Source organism: Artemia sp. Qi Xiang Cuo, chromosome 12, assembly GCF_049724085.1.
Source record: "Artemia sp. Qi Xiang Cuo chromosome 12, ASM4972408v1, whole genome shotgun sequence".
Lineage (NCBI taxonomy): Eukaryota > Metazoa > Arthropoda > Branchiopoda > Anostraca > Artemiidae > Artemia > Artemia sp. Qi Xiang Cuo.
This window is the reverse complement of record NC_142805.1, coordinates 50,045,539-50,061,159: the sequence shown is the minus strand read 5'-3', so window position 1 is coordinate 50,061,159 and position 15,621 is coordinate 50,045,539. Positions and strand designations below refer to the sequence as shown.

Below are 15,621 nucleotides of genomic sequence, written 5' to 3'. Positions count from 1 at the left end.
CATATGTAAATTTTTTGTTCAAGATTTCTTTGGTTGTTATGTAATTTTTTACCTCTGCAATTGTTTTCTTTGAGAGTTCTTTGGTTGTTACGTAAAAGTTAAATGTTTAAAAACCTAAGGATGTAATAAGAATCCCCAGGGCCTGTTTGTCAAGTGGGGAACCCCAGAAGTGAAAAAATTGATCATAGTACCTCTCCCAAGATGTTGCTCCAATCAAACAATTGTCCATAGTACCTCTTAATCCAATGTTGACTTGATAACATAGATTTCTTTAGTGTTACACAAGCCGTTTGATTTGAATTTGATATTTATTGATTACCAAAAAGAACAAAAGTGTCCCGTTATGTATTGATTTTTAAGCATGAAAAAACGCGTCTCGTTATATGGTCTAGACATCTATTGATTTTCAAAAGCGTTATGCAAGAGAACGTTACTTTCATATCGGATAATGGACCGAGTAATTCCCTTACATCTTCGGAGGCATAAAACCCGGATCCAAACGTAGAGAATCGTCAGTAAGACTTTCGAGATGGCAAGTTAACCAATATATTTTTAAAGGAATCTCCTCCTCCCTGTTTGCAGTTAAGATTCTATGCAAATTAAGGGTAGCTCCCCCTCCCCCGCCAAGTAAATGAGGTTAGATTACACGCAAAATGAAACTGGTATAATTCTCTATATGAAAATAACATTTAAAACCCCTTTTTCTCCCATTTCAAAGGTCTATCGCTAACATAACAATCTTATTCTATCACTCAAATACATATTATCCTAAAAACGATGTTACTGCTAAATTAATCTTGTCAGAGGGTAGATGCTTCAAACAAAGTGATAATTAAAAAGCATCAACAGGTTTATGGCCGGGTTTTGAGGGTTAATTACATGCAATGTCGCCTTTCTCGAGGGTCGCAGGTCTCGAAGGACCCGAATCTTCACCTTATTTGGGGGCACAGGTCTTGAAGGACGGCATTCTCACTCGTTTGCATTGTTGTTCCAGCATCGCACTAATTTATCTTCTTGATGGGGAGGGACCCCTTCTTGCTCCGGGTTTTCCTGAAATAAAAATTGTTTTCCTTTATTTTCTATTCAAATCTAAGACTAGCAACTTCTCAGATGATTTGGTTATGATATTACAAGAAAAACCCATGCGCCATCTACAGATCCACCTTTCTGCAAACGTGCCAACGCTGGTAAATAGGAATTTCAAATCATATTTGGAATTTTGCATTTAAACCGGTGGAGAGTACCTCTGTTTAACGTTTAAATTACAAGATTTATGTGACAGTCCACGAAAGGTACTCCCTCCTGTTGAAATTGGATTACTTAAATGATCATCGTCACTGATTGTTGTTTCCCCACTAGCTTAAACAAATTTCCTCTTTCAAACCAAAAACTTTCTTTATTCTAATAGCCAATTCGATTTCTGGTGATAGACTTATTGGTAATAAACATTTCACAGCCGTCAATTGACTTATTGGCAGTTTTTATAATTGGAATAATGGGCGTGCCCAAATTCTTTCCCACCCAGTGTCTGAAATACCTCTACCATTTGCATGGTATTACTAGCATCTTTTTTTGCGTGGACGCAAGCTATTACAATGGCTTCATGTTCTTCAACACGATTTGAGTTCAAAGGATCGTACACGTCTGTGAGTTTAGCTTCGGTATCTAAAGCCACCTTGTCACGGAGCAAGAGCAAATTTTGGAAATTATTGAACCGCGAGATGGCATTGACGCACGAAACCGTCTCCACAGACTGGAACCCATTAGACTTAAAGTATCTCAGGTGGTGCTTTAGTTTTAACTCTGTACGGAATGTAGGAAAACATATTGGACAATAATAGCATGTCCTATTACGCCCCCTTTTGTCTTCCCTTAAAATCATACTAATATTTGCAATCTGAGAAAAGTCCGATTGAATGGTCTTATTGGCAGGCTTGTAAACAATCCATACCCAGTGTATCACCGATTCAATGGATGGAGCCCTTACTGAATATATTACCCCCTCTTTATCTTTATGTTCACCATCTTTAGATTCTGTGTCGTACTGTAAAATTATAACACCAATCTTAAATTACTCGTTGGCCCTCTCAAACAATATCCATCCCCTTAAGTGTTACAGGATATTGCCCCTTTAAACAGTTAAAATCTAGTTTAGGAAACTCTCCCCTCACCACCCCCTTTAACTTCCAAATCATCCAAATATATCTGAGTGGCATCATCTTTCAGAGGGTTATGGCCTGCCATAAGGAATGCCTACTTGAAGCGCTAGAACCCCGTATCGAAATATAATCATTGTACACCTCTAAACACCTTTAAATCTCCATTATATTGTATAAAATTAATCTTCTCCCTCCCGCCTCTCAAAACAAACTCCTCATTAAATTTTGTGACATTTAAGTCTAAACTCTCTTATAAATAAAATTACTGATCCACTTCCTTTTTCATTATAACTATCTACCTTTCAAAAATGCTACCGACCCAGTCTGAAAAAATACCCTCAAAATTGTGCAAGTCCAGATGTAATGTATAATACAGGTACACTCCACCCGATTTCTCATTTTGATAAAAAAAATTTGCGATGGATGCTTTAATGCTATCCTGCCCACCCCCTCCCGAATCTCTTTTCCAAGAGGGCTCAAATCTTGCCCTTATAGGAGGGTACTATGTCAATCGGATCTGAGTGGTTAATAACAGCTGCAAGGGTGTTAAAGGGGTCTCCAAACTCAGCTCTAAAACATAAACATTACGCAAGGCAGAATATGACACATAAAAATCACGTAATACAGAGGGTGAACAGCCTCCACTTTTTTTGCTGCCCCTCCTTACAGTCACTGAGGGGACCGGTGCTCCCTGGCATACCTGCACTTTCTCAACCTCGCTGGGTTTTAGTTGGTCTTTCAGCAATTCATAGACATTGTCGAGGACGAGATCAGTAATGAAAGTTAAAGATGGGTAAGCTACATTAACAGGGTTCACCCTAGTAAAAAAGCCTCCCTCCCGATCAATTTACTCTGTGGTCTGTTCTGTCTCCACCAGTGAGTCAGTATCATCGTAGAGATTGTAGCCTTATAGGGTTGTTGGTAATGTTTCTAGGGGAACCTAAAAACAATAACAACTTATTTTCCCTTTGAAACACTTACGATTTCATCCTGATAAAAGAAAATATCTTAGGCTGAAATAGAATATACTATTAGTCTTTAATTTCTCGAGCCCTGCTACATTATGCTTAAAAGCACCCGTTTGGACATAGAGTGCCCTAACTACCACTTATAAGTTAAACGGTCAGAAATTACCCGTAAATGGGGATGGAGCTCTCGTTTTGACATAGAGAGCATATAGTATTATTTAAAATTTCAACGATCAGAAATTATTCTGTAAATTGGGGATCGTTACCCCCTTCCTCCAACCCTGACCTTTCCATTTCAGTTTTCTATAGAAGTCCTTTTAAGTCCTTTTATTAAGCTAAAACAAGACCTATTTTTGAGGGTTAGTATAGTTCTCTGTTATTAAACTTGGATCAAGGTTCCCTATCCCCTTGAAATTTCATCATGAGTCTTAAAAAGTTACACTTCCGATGGGAGTGTTATTAACGCTCTCCATTTTTGCTGCTCTCTCGCTGTAGAAATCCAGCAGTATCTGTTCGATCCACTCCGGTTCGAAATTGCTATCCTCAATCGCTGGATCATCAATTGGGACCTTGAAAATGATGATAAGAAATCATTTTCTGTTGAAACAATTATTATAATAGCCTGTATAGAGAAGACATTACTAATCTGAGAGTTCTTATCCCTCGACTTGAAGAAAATATTTTCTTTCTTAAAAAGAATGCATTATTTTCATCGCGGTGAATAACATGTTTTTAGGACCAGGGTGTCCTCAAAGTTATCGGACAAGGTCCCCAACAGTACCAACTAATTTTCTTTTATTAAGCTGAAAAAAAATAAATAAAGCGTTATTTTAGCTATTTCTTTTAGGGCCAGCAACAGCACCATTGAACTAGGGCTTTAGATTTCCTATTAGCCTTACAAATTTATTTCAGGCTTGTAGTCTTTGTGTTAGATCCTAATTTTAAAATGCTGCAACTAAAATATGTAATAAGCTTTTTCGAAAAATGTCTATGATTCGTGAAATAATTTAAACTTACGATAGGAGAGGTATTATCAATTTTGCCTTGCGCAGAAGGTCCGGCATCTCCACCGCCTAGGGGCTCAGGGGATGCAGAAGTGTCTGAACTCTCGCCTTGCTTGTGGGATACAGATATCAAAGGGCCTGAACTTTCACCTTTCTGTTGGGACAGGACTTGAAGGGAGTTTTTCGGTTCCTGCATCGCGTATCTTTGCCTTCTTGATGCTCAGGAATTTCCTAAAAAAGAAATTGTTATCCAGTGTTTTCCATTGAAATCCAAGATTAGCAGCTTCTCAGATGATTTGGATAGGATGTTATAAGAAAAAGAACCATCTACCCATGTGCCATCTTCAACTTCACCTTTCTGCAAACGTGCCAACACTGGTAACATACATTTTAAATCATAGTTGGAATTTTGCACGTGGACCGGTATAAAGTACTGCTGTACAACGTTCAAATAACAATATTTATGTGCCAGTCCACGAAAATTACTCCCAGCTGATAAAAATGGATTACTTAAATAATCATTGTCATGGACTGGTGTTTCCCCAATATCCTCAAAAATTTTCCCTTGCAAATCCAAAATTTTCCCTTTTTTAATAGCCAACTCTTTATCTGGTGATAGACTCATTGAGTAATTTACATTGCGCAGCAGTGAAATTGACTTAATGGCAGTCGTAATAAGTGTAGCCTTGGCCGCGCCCACACTATATTCCCCACCCAATATCCCAAATACCTCTACAAATTGCATGGTTTTACTAGCATATCTATAACAACCTTGTCACTCTGCAAGAGCGGATTTTGATAATTCTCGAACCGCAAGATGACGTTGTCATCCGAAACCCTCTCTTCAGACTGGAATCCATGACGCTTACAGTGCCTCAAGTGGTGCTTTAATTTTAACTCTGTACGGGATCTAGAAAGACACGCTGGACAATAATAGCGTGTCCCATCACGCTCCTTTTTACCCTCAATTAAAACCCGACTAATATTTGTAATTTGAAAAAACTCTCAGTTTGAATCGGGCTCTGTGACATGCTCATAAAAAAGCCACACCCTGTATTTCACCGATACAATGGATGGGGCTCTCACTGAATATATTACCCTCTTTTTATCTTTACGTTTACCCTCTTCATATTCTGAGTCGTACTGTAAAAACCAATCTTCTAATGCTCGTTGAGCCTTTCAAAAATATCTATTCCCTTAAGTGTTACAGGATATTCACCCATTAATCAGTTAAATTCTTCTTTAGGAAAATCTGCTCCTTCCCCTGAAGCCCCGTGTCAAAACATAAGCGCTGTATACCTCTACACCCCTATAAATCTGTATTATATTTTATAAAATTCTTCTTCCCCCTCCTGCCTCTTAAAACAAATTTCTTCTAAAATTTTGTAGCATTGACGTCTAAACGATAAATAAAACTACTGGCCACCTTCCGTTTTCATTTTAACTATCTGCCTTATTAAAAATGCTACACACCCAGTCTAAAAAAAATACCTTAAAATTGTACAAGTCGTGGTGAAGTGTCTGGACTTCCGTTTGTGTATAATACGGATGAAATTTTTCCCGATTTCTCACTTAAATAAAAAAAAACTGCGTGATGATGCTTTAATGCTATCCTGTCAATCTCCCTCCCTGATCGCTTTTTCAAGTGGTTACAAGTGGATTCAAGTGGTCACTACCAGCTGTAAGTGTTAAAGGGGTCTCCAAACTCAGCTCTATGATATAAACATTACGCAAGGCAGAATTATGCATATAAAAATCTGGTAATACAGGGAGTGAATCATTTCCACTTTTACCTGCTTTTCCCTCCTCAGGGTACTCCCGAGACTGGTCCTTCCCTAGTCTACTCTCACTTTCTCAACCTTGCTGGGTTTTTGCCGGTCTTCTACCAATTCTTAGTCCTTTTCAAAGCCTATATCAGCAATGAAATATCTAAATCAAAGATGGAGGGAGCTAAATTAACAGGTTTGACGCCCGCACAAAAGCTTCCTTCCCACTTACATTAATCTGGGATCTGTTCGGTCTCCATTAGTGATTCAATATCATCGTAGATATTTTAGGCCCCTTGAGTTGGTGATAATGTTGCTAGGTGATCCTAGCTAATAATAAAAACTCATTTCCCCTTTGAAATACAATTTCGTCCTGAAAAAGAAAATATATTAAGATGAAATAGAATATACTTTTAGTTTCCAAGTTTTTTGAGTGATGCCGGCTTATGCTTAAGAGTACCCGTTTTTAGAGAGGGAGCCCACACTACTACTTCAAAGTTTAACGATCATAAATTATTCCGTTAATGGGGGTGGAGTGCCCGTTCAGACATAGAGAGCCCATACTACTACTTAAAAGTTCAAATACCAAAAATTATTCGCAAATAAGGGATAATTGTCCCCTTCCTCCAACCCTGACCACTACTCTTTAGTTTTCTATAAAAGAGTCCTTTTAGTCACTTAGGTCCTCTTATTAAGCTGGAAACAAAACCTATTTTTGAGGGCCAGTATAGTTCTCTGTTATTAAGCTTGAAAAAGGTTCCCACCCCCTTCAAATTTCATTGTGTATCTTAAGTAATTACACTTACGGTTGGGATGGTATTAGTGCTGTCCATTTGTACTGCTCCCTCGCTATAGAAATCCAGCAGTAACTGCTCGATACATTCCGGTTCGACATTGTTATCCTCAATTAATGGATCATCAAAGGGGACCTGAAAAAGAGAGTAAGGTGTTATTTTCTGTTGAAACAATTATCATAATAACCTGTAAAAGAATACATTATTAATCTGATGGTTTTCATCCCTTTAGTTGACGTAAATATTTTCTTTTTTTTTTTAAATGTGTTATTTTTTAGCACCAGGGCGTCCTCAGAACTATCGGACAAGGTCCCAAAAAGTCTCAACTATTTTTTCTTTATTAAGCTGAAAAGAATACATTATTTTAGCTATTTCTTTGAGGGCCGACAACAGCAGCATTGAACTAGAGCTCTCGATGCCCTTTTAGCCTGACAAATTTTTCTTAGGTATATAGTCCTTGTGCTAGATCATAATATTAAAATGTTACCACTAAAACACGTGTTAAGCTTTTCGAAATATATCGATGATTTTTCATTATTGATGTTGCCTTACGCATTAGGTGCGGCAACTCCACCACAATGGGGTTGGGGGGGGGGGAGAGATGCAATCTGCATTCAAGTGTCTGAATTCTCGCCTTGCTTGGGGGCCGCGAGTAGTAATGTATCTATATATTTCAACCCTACAAGAAAACCCACGCCTGAGACACTATAGTTACACGTGGACATTGCAAAAAAAAGTTGGCAACGTATAAAGTGGCCAAGCATGTTTTGAAACTATAGTCAAGGCTTTATAGGAAAGCGCTTTTTTGTTATTGATATCAACTGTACAAGAATGTGCAGATAAATTCCACATGTCCATAACAGCTGTTTCGATTAGAAACTTAATGAGACGGTCATTTTATGGACGCGTGTGTATTTACTAAAGGGGGTAATTCTTGTAGAGAAATGCTTCAGCATAAATATGGTATTGCGTCTTTCTGAACTTTCTGGGGAGGGGGATGGAGCCAAGTATTTAGTTTAAATAATGCTAGGAGGAATTGAGTTTTGTGGGTTGGGGGGTAAAATGGTACTTATTAAATATCCAGATAAACATACGACTAGAAATCCTTCAGAATAAGTAAGGCTATTGCGTCTTTCTGAACTTTCTGGGGAGGGGGATCGAGCCAAGTATTTAGTTTAAATAATGTTAGGAGGAATTCGGTTTTGAGGGTGGGGTGAAAAATGGTACTTATTAAATATCCAGGTAAACATACGACTAGAAATGCTTCAGCATAAATATTGTATTGCGTCTTTCTGAACTTTCTGGGGAGGGGGATGGAGCCAAGTATTTAGTTTAAATAATTCTAGGAGGAATTGAGTTTTGTGGGTTGGGGGGAAAAATGGTACTTATTAAATATCCAGGTAAACATACGAGTAGAGATGCTTCAGTATAAATAACGCTATTGCGTCTTTCTGAACTTTCTGGGAAGGGGGATGGAGCCAAGTATTTAGTTTAAATAATTCTAGGAGGAATTGGGTTTTGTGGGTGGGGTGAAAAATGGTACTTATTAAATATCCAGGTAAACATACGACTAGAAATGCTTCAGCATAAATATGGTCTTGCGTCTTTCTAATCTTTCTGGGGAGGAGGATGGAGCCAGGTATTTAGTTTAAATAATGCTAGGAGGAATTGGGTTTTGTGGGTTGGAGGGAAAAATAGTACTTATTAAATATCCAGGTAAACATACGACTAGAAATGCTTCAGCATAAATAAGGCTATTGTGTCTTTCTGAACTTTCTGAGGAGGGGGATGGAGCCAAGTATTTAGTTTAAATAATGCTAGGAGGAATTGAGTTTTGTGGGTTGGGGGGTAAAATGGTACTTATTAAATATCCAGGTAAACATACGACTACAAATGCTTCAGAATAAGTAAGGCTATTGCGTCTTTCTGAACTTTATGGGGAGGGGGATGGAGCCAAGTATTTAGTTTCAATACTTCTAGCAGGAATTGGGTTTTGTGGCTGGGGTGAAAAATGGTACTTATTAAATATGCAGGTAAACATACGACTAGAAATGCTTCAGCATAAATATGGTTTTGCGTCTTTCTGAACTTTCTGGGGAGGGGGATGGAGCCAAGTATTTAGTTTAAATAATTCTAGCAGGAATTGGGTTTTGTGGGTGGGGAGAAAAATGGTACGTATTAAATATCCAGGTAAACATACGACTAGAAATGCTTCAGCATAAATATGGTTTTGCGTCTTTCTGAACTTTCTGGGGAGGGGGATGGAGCCAAGTATTTAGTTTAAATAATGCAAGGAGGAATTGGGTTTTGAGGGTGGGATGAAAAATGGTACTTATTAAATATCCAGGTAAACAGACGACTAGAAATTCTTCAGCATAAATAAGGCTATTGCATCTTTCTGAACTTTCTGGGGAGGGGGATGGAGCCAAGTATTTAGTTTAAATAATTCTAGGAGGAATTGAGTTTTGTGGGTGGGGGGAAAAATGGTACTTATTAAATATCCTGGTAAAAATACGACTAGAAATGTTTCAGCATAAGTAAGGCTATTGCGTCTTTCTGAACTATTTGGGGAGGGGGATGGAGCCAAGTATTTAGTTGAAATAATTCTAGGAGGAATTGGGTTTTGTGTTAGTCTATTTTTGGATCGAAAAATAAACTATTTCTGTAAAATCTGAGCTAATAAGGGTTTTTGGCCGCAAACTCTATTTTTTTGTAAGAAAATTATGGAAAATACAATTCGTTGGCTCATAGATGAAAATTCAGTCCAGTTATGGATCGAAAAATAAACTATTTCTATAAAATCTGAGCTAATAAGGTTTTTTGCCGTAAACTCTAGTTTTTTGTAAGAAAATTATGGAAAATACAATTGTCTGGTTCAAATCTGAAACTTTAGTCTATTTTTGGATCGACAAAATAAACTATTCCTGTAAAATCTGAGCTAATAAGGGTTTTTGGCCGTAAACTCTAGTTTTTTGTAAGAAAATTATGGAAAATGCAATTTTCTGGTTCAAATCTGAAACTTAGTCTATTTCTGGATCAAAAAATAAAACTATTTCTGTAAAATCTGAGCTAATAAGGGTTTTTGCCGGTAAACTCTAGTTTTTTGTAAGAAAATTATGGAAAATGCAATTCTCTGGTGCAAATCTGAAACTTCAGTCTATTTTTGGATCGAAAAATAAACTATTTCTGTAAAATCTGAGCTAATAAGGGCTTTGGTCGCAAACTCTAGTTTTTTGTAAGAAAATTATGGAAAATACAATTTGTTGGCTCATAGGTGAAAATTAAGTCCAGTTATGGATCGAAAAATAAACTATTTCTATAAAATCTGAGCTAATAAGGGTTTTTTGCAGTAAACTCTAGTTTTTTGTAAGAAAATTATGGAAAATAAAATTCTCTGGTGCAAATCTGAAACTTTAGTCTATTTTTGGATCGAAAAATAAACTATTTCTGTAAAATCTGAGCTAATAAGGGTTTTTGGCCGCAAACTCTAGTTTTTTGTAAGAAAATTATGGTAAAATACAATTCGTTGGCTCAGAGATGAAAATGATGAAGAGATGAAAACGTGCGCGCACATAACCCCGTCTAAATTTTTTTTTTCATAATTTCCTGAATTAAATTTCTGTATTGTGTATTCAAGAGGTGAATTCAAGAAAGAGTTTGTTACCTACTTACCTACTTACTCACTTACTTACTTACAATTTTTTCATAATGACATAATGAGATATCCAACAACGGATGTTGATAAAGAATTTATTCATTCTGATACCTAGATTTTGTCAATGTTATTCCCATGCCCCTGAGAAATGGATGTTGATATAGAATTTAATCAATCTGATACTTAGATTTTGTCAATTTTATCCGATATTTTATCCTATGTATCCGAGAACAGGATGCTGATATAGAATTTAGTCACTGTGATACTTAGATTTTGTCAATTTTATCCAACATATCCGATAAAGGATGTTGTTAAAATATTTATTCATTCTGAAATTTAGATTTCGTCATTATTATTTGATGTATCTGACAAAGGATGTTGATCAAAAAAAAAATATTCACTCTGACACTTAGATTCTGTCAATTTTATATGATTTATCTGGCAAAAGATGTTGATAAATAAAATTTATTCACTCTATCCCATGTGTCTGACAATAGATGTTTACGAATTCATTTTCTTACATCTCAAGTGTTTTAAGAGACATTCTAAACGTTTGATATGCCAGCTTACTCTAAAAATAATGAACACATAACAATGTAATGCATAATATATTTTTAATGAAATAATGCCATGTAGAATATTAATAAGAAAATATATTATGATACATTATTAATATCAATGAGCAACTTTGGACATTTTGAATCTGTTCCATAAAATAGTTCAATATGTTCTCTCTTGATATTGTAGCTATTGTCTTCTCTTAGCTCGTAATCAGTAGAATAATCATTATTCCATTTGGAGTCATACACAGTATTTACTGGTGTGTGTGTCACCGACAGGTTCAATATGCGTTTCATCTTTGGTATTATTTGATTCATTGACTGTTTGATCAATGGTAGTAACGTTTATTGGCACTTTGTTTTTCATTGATTCATCCTTGTATTTCTTAGGGATATTTTCTACCAATCCCATTTTTATTTTTCCGGCAATTTCACTGTCTATTACAACGTTATTTTTACACAGGTAACAGCTTCGGCACGTTGACAATATATGGTTTATGATATTAGTAGAAGAGCACGCCTGTCTTTTCCCCTTTGCTTTCATTTGAATGCTAATACCTAATAGATGAGGAGAGGTTCTATCAATAGGTAGCATGTTACCTATAGCACTAGCATGAAGATACCCCTCTTCATCAACTATTATTTTTATGTTGGCATTCTCTTTGAGTACTTACATCTCTGGAAAGGATATTTTCGCATATCCACCATTTGAATGATAGAATTTTTTTGGTACTCCAATGAAATTTAATTCCTTATTTTCATGACAAGGCACTCATACATTTCTGATAATACTAACACTTGTACTTGTTTCATAGTTCAAATACTTCTCATTGTCAGAACTCAATAAAACAATAACACTAACGTGTGAACCCTTTCCTAATGGAGGGTCATCTATAATTTCAATATGCATCTCATCTTGCTATTATTTGGTTCATTAATGGTAGTGACGTTTGCTGGCACTTTGTTTTTCATCGATTCATCTTTATATTCCTTAGTGATATTTTATGCCAATGCCCTTTTTATTTTTCCGGCAATTTCACTGTCTATTACAACATTATTTTTACAAAGGTAACAGTTTCGGCACGTAGACAAGATATGGTTTATGATATTAGCAGAAGAGTATGCATGTCTTCTTTTGATCTTCCGTTGAATGCTAATACCTGAAAGTTGACGATGGGGTGCAACAAGAGGTAGCATATTACCACAAGTACTCGCAAGAAGATTTCCCTCTTCATCAACTAATATTTTTATGTTGGTATTTCCTTTGACTGATATAATCTCTGGTTATCTCACTTGCATACGCACCATCGAAAGACAGGAATTGTCATGGTACTCCGAATATATTAAATTCCCTGCTATCCTGACAATTCACGCATTAATTTCCCATAGTGCTACCATTTTTACTTGTTTCATAGTTTAAATACTTCTCCTTGTCGGCATTCAATGCTACAATAACATTGTCATGTGAACACACTTTATTAAAATGTTCCATCTTCACTTTTTTTAAAGATATGACTTTTATGTATATCGTTCCACTGCTTAAAAAATACTGATTTAATATATGAAAGAGCCTAGTTTTTGTCGATATCCGGACGTAGTACACCAGTGAGAAAGCCAGATCGTGTCTCAGACCAATCACAGAGTATAATTGCTAAAGCCGTAATCACATTTTTGCATTTTAAGTTTCGTACAAAAAAAAAAAATAAATAAAGTTGAATAATTTCAAAGTTTAAAAAAAAATAGTTTGTTTTTATGAAAAAAAATACTGAATTAGAACAATCAGTCCTCATTATTATGAGTATCCAAAACTGGACTCAAGTTTCAAATTTGAACCAGAGAATGGACCTAAGTTTCACATTTGAACGAGAGAATTGTATTTTCCATAATTTTCTTACATGAAACTAGAGTTTATGGTCAAAAAGCCCTTATTAGCTCAGATTCTACAGAAATAGTTTATTTTTCGATCCATAATTGGACTTAAGTTTCACCTATGAACCAACAAATTGTATTTTCCATAATTTTCTTACGAAAAACTAGAGTTTACGGTCAAAAACCCTTATTAGCTTAGATTTTATAGAAATAGTTTTATTTTTCGATCCAAAGATAGACTAAAGTTTCAGATTTGAACCAGAAAATTGTATTTTCCATAGTTTTTTTACAAAAAAACTAGAGTTTACGGCCAAAAACCCTTATTAGATCAGATTTTACAGGAATAGTTTATTTTTCGATCCAAAAATAGACTAAAGTTTCAGATTTGAACCAGACAATTGTATTTTCCATAATTTTCTTACAAAAAACTAGAGTTTACTGCAAAAAACCCTTATTAGCTCAGACTTTATAGAAATAGTTTATTTTTCGATCCATAACTGGACTTAATTTTCATCTATGAGCCAACGAATTGTATTTTCAATAATTTTCTTACAAAAAACTAGTTTGCGGCCAAAAACCCTTATTAGCTCAGATTTTACAGAAATAGTTTTTTTTTATCCAAAAATAGACTAAAGTTTCAGATTTGCACCAGAGAATTGTATTTTCCATAATTTTCTTACAAAAAACTAGAGTTTACTGCAAAAAACCATTAATAGCTCAGATTTTATAGAAATAGTTTATTTTTCGATCCATAACTGGACTTAATTTTCACCTATGAGCCAACGAATTGTATTTTCCATAATTTTCTTACAAAAAAAACTAGAGTTTACGGTCAAAAACCCTTTTTTAGCTCAGATTTTACAGAAATAGTTTTATTTTTCAATCCAAAAATAGACTAAAGTTTCAGATTTGAACCAGAAAATTATATTTTCCATAATTTTCTTACAAAAAACTAGAGTTTAAGGCCAAAAACCCTTATTAGCTCAGATTTTACAGAAATAGTTTATTTTTCGATCCAAAAATAGACTAAAGTTTCAGATTTGAACCAGACAATTGGTCCTTACACTTCCCTTGTTCCTAGGTTCCTTCATTCCGCTTGTATTTATTCAGCGTTTGCGGATTGCGTAATATCATTCCGTAGCAAAATGGCGAGCGTGAAGCTTGTGTTAAATGCTGTACTGAACTTTGTTGAGCGGGCGATGAAGGCTGGAAACCCGATAGACAGTATTGTCAAAAGTGCGATATCACATTTCTCCGATGCCGATATATTGGAAGCGAAAAAGGTGATTTGAGATGAAGCTAAATATGCAACGAGAGTGACTGCAAGAGACAAAAGTTCGGATAATGTCATTGACATAATGAAAGTTTTTAAGATGTGTGACGAAAAAAATATTTCGCTCCCGCGGTTCGTATTATACCAACCTGATGACATACCGATTATTCCAGGCGAAATAAGTGCAACTTTGACGAGAAAAATGGGAGAGCTATGCCGAAAGTTCGACAGTTTCGTCGAGTCTGAGTATCAGCTGTGCAATTCCTATCAGTCACGCGAGAATAACGGAAAGCATAAACAGACTTACGCCGTAGTTCTCAAGAATCCGCCCCAAGGACTGACTGATCCCGAATCACGGAAAGACTATTTAAATGGACTTTGCGGACAGACAAGCAATGACATCGTCGAATTGAGGCCTCGTAAGAGTGCTTGGAGCGTTCTCGTGAAAGACAAAGCGACCGCCGATTCCATTGCACAGGATATCACCAGTACCGATAATTCCGTTGTCGCGAGAGTAAAAAGCCCCTCCTTCTTCGGGATAATTCGCCACGTCCCTGCTAGTATTTCAGAAGAGGACTTACGCAGTTTAGTGTCGAAATGTGTCGAAGCTTCTGGAATAGGCAAAACCAGGTCATTCAAACTGAAATTTGATTCGCGGGAAGACCTACAGAGTGCAATCAAGTCTCCCCCCGTGATTGGGTATGAGCGGCTGCCGATTCACGAATACAAATTTATGCCAATCCAGTGCTACAAGTGTCAATGCTTCGGCCACGCAGCAAAGGCATGTCCAAATCCGCCAAAGTGCTCCCGTTGCGCTGGGAGACACTCCAGCTCAAAGGACAATCCCTGCCAGAACCCCCTAAACTGTGCTCTATGTGGTTCGGCAAACCATCCCTGTTACAGTTTTAAATGCCCTGAAGCACAGAAAGCGTTAAAACAATGAATAATCTTAAACTCAAAGTTGTATCATGGAACATGAATGGTGGAGTTCTGGCTAAACTACCTTCGGTTGAGCAATTAGTACAAGAATATGACGTAGTCTGTCTACAGGAGCACTTTCTTACAACAGAAGGACTTCAGCTTCTTGAGGTCAATGACAGTTCCAGCGTATTCAGTGTTCCTGCAAAGCGTTCTGGCAGAGGTAGACCCTCTGGTGGTATTTCAATACTGGTACGCAGAAGTCTTAATCCTTCCTTGTACAAGCAGTCTGATTTCTTCGTCGGTGTCCGAATTGCTGATACAGCCCTATTCTGTGTCTATATACCCACGGATTATCGTGACGATGAATCTGATGCAAGATTCAATGTTGCTTGTGGACAGATTTGTGGAGCAGTTGACGGATGTGTTACGCAAAAACTGTCATGCATTGAAACCGGAGACATGAACTGTAACCTGTGCGACAACAGCCCGAGAACTCAGGTTCTGGTAGCTGCCTGTGAAAGTCTCCGTGAACTTGAAAATGACCTGAACTACACGTGTGTACACAACTCCGGCTCTGTATCCTCCCTTGACTCAATGCTGTGCTCTGTAGATGTGAAGACAAACGGAAAATGTAGGGTAAAATTAAGCATCT

General features: G+C 36.6%; 1 protein-coding gene and 1 long non-coding RNA gene across 3 annotated transcripts in view; one reads left to right on the top strand and one right to left on the bottom strand.

Moving 5' to 3' along the window:
• The window catches only part of LOC148946226 (uncharacterized), a 52,505-nt gene that overhangs the window by 774 nt on the left and 36,110 nt on the right, over positions 1-15,621 (bottom strand). Inside the window, exons 2-4 of one of the 2 annotated variants that reach the window (XR_016142602.1) lie at positions 6,704-6,826; positions 4,145-4,362; positions 1-1,050 (exon numbers count right to left, since the gene is read on the bottom strand). The exon at positions 1-1,050 is cut by the window's left edge and continues 774 nt beyond it. This is a non-coding gene — a long non-coding RNA (uncharacterized LOC148946226). The remainder of the gene's footprint in view (positions 1,051-4,144; positions 4,363-6,703; positions 6,827-15,621) is intronic. The other variant, XR_016142603.1, reaches the window with a different exon arrangement.
• Positions 14,149-14,991, top strand: LOC148946228 (uncharacterized). Its single transcript, XM_089097638.1, has one exon. The coding sequence runs from the start codon at positions 14,149-14,151 to the stop codon at positions 14,989-14,991; it is 843 nt and encodes a 280-aa protein (XP_088953764.1).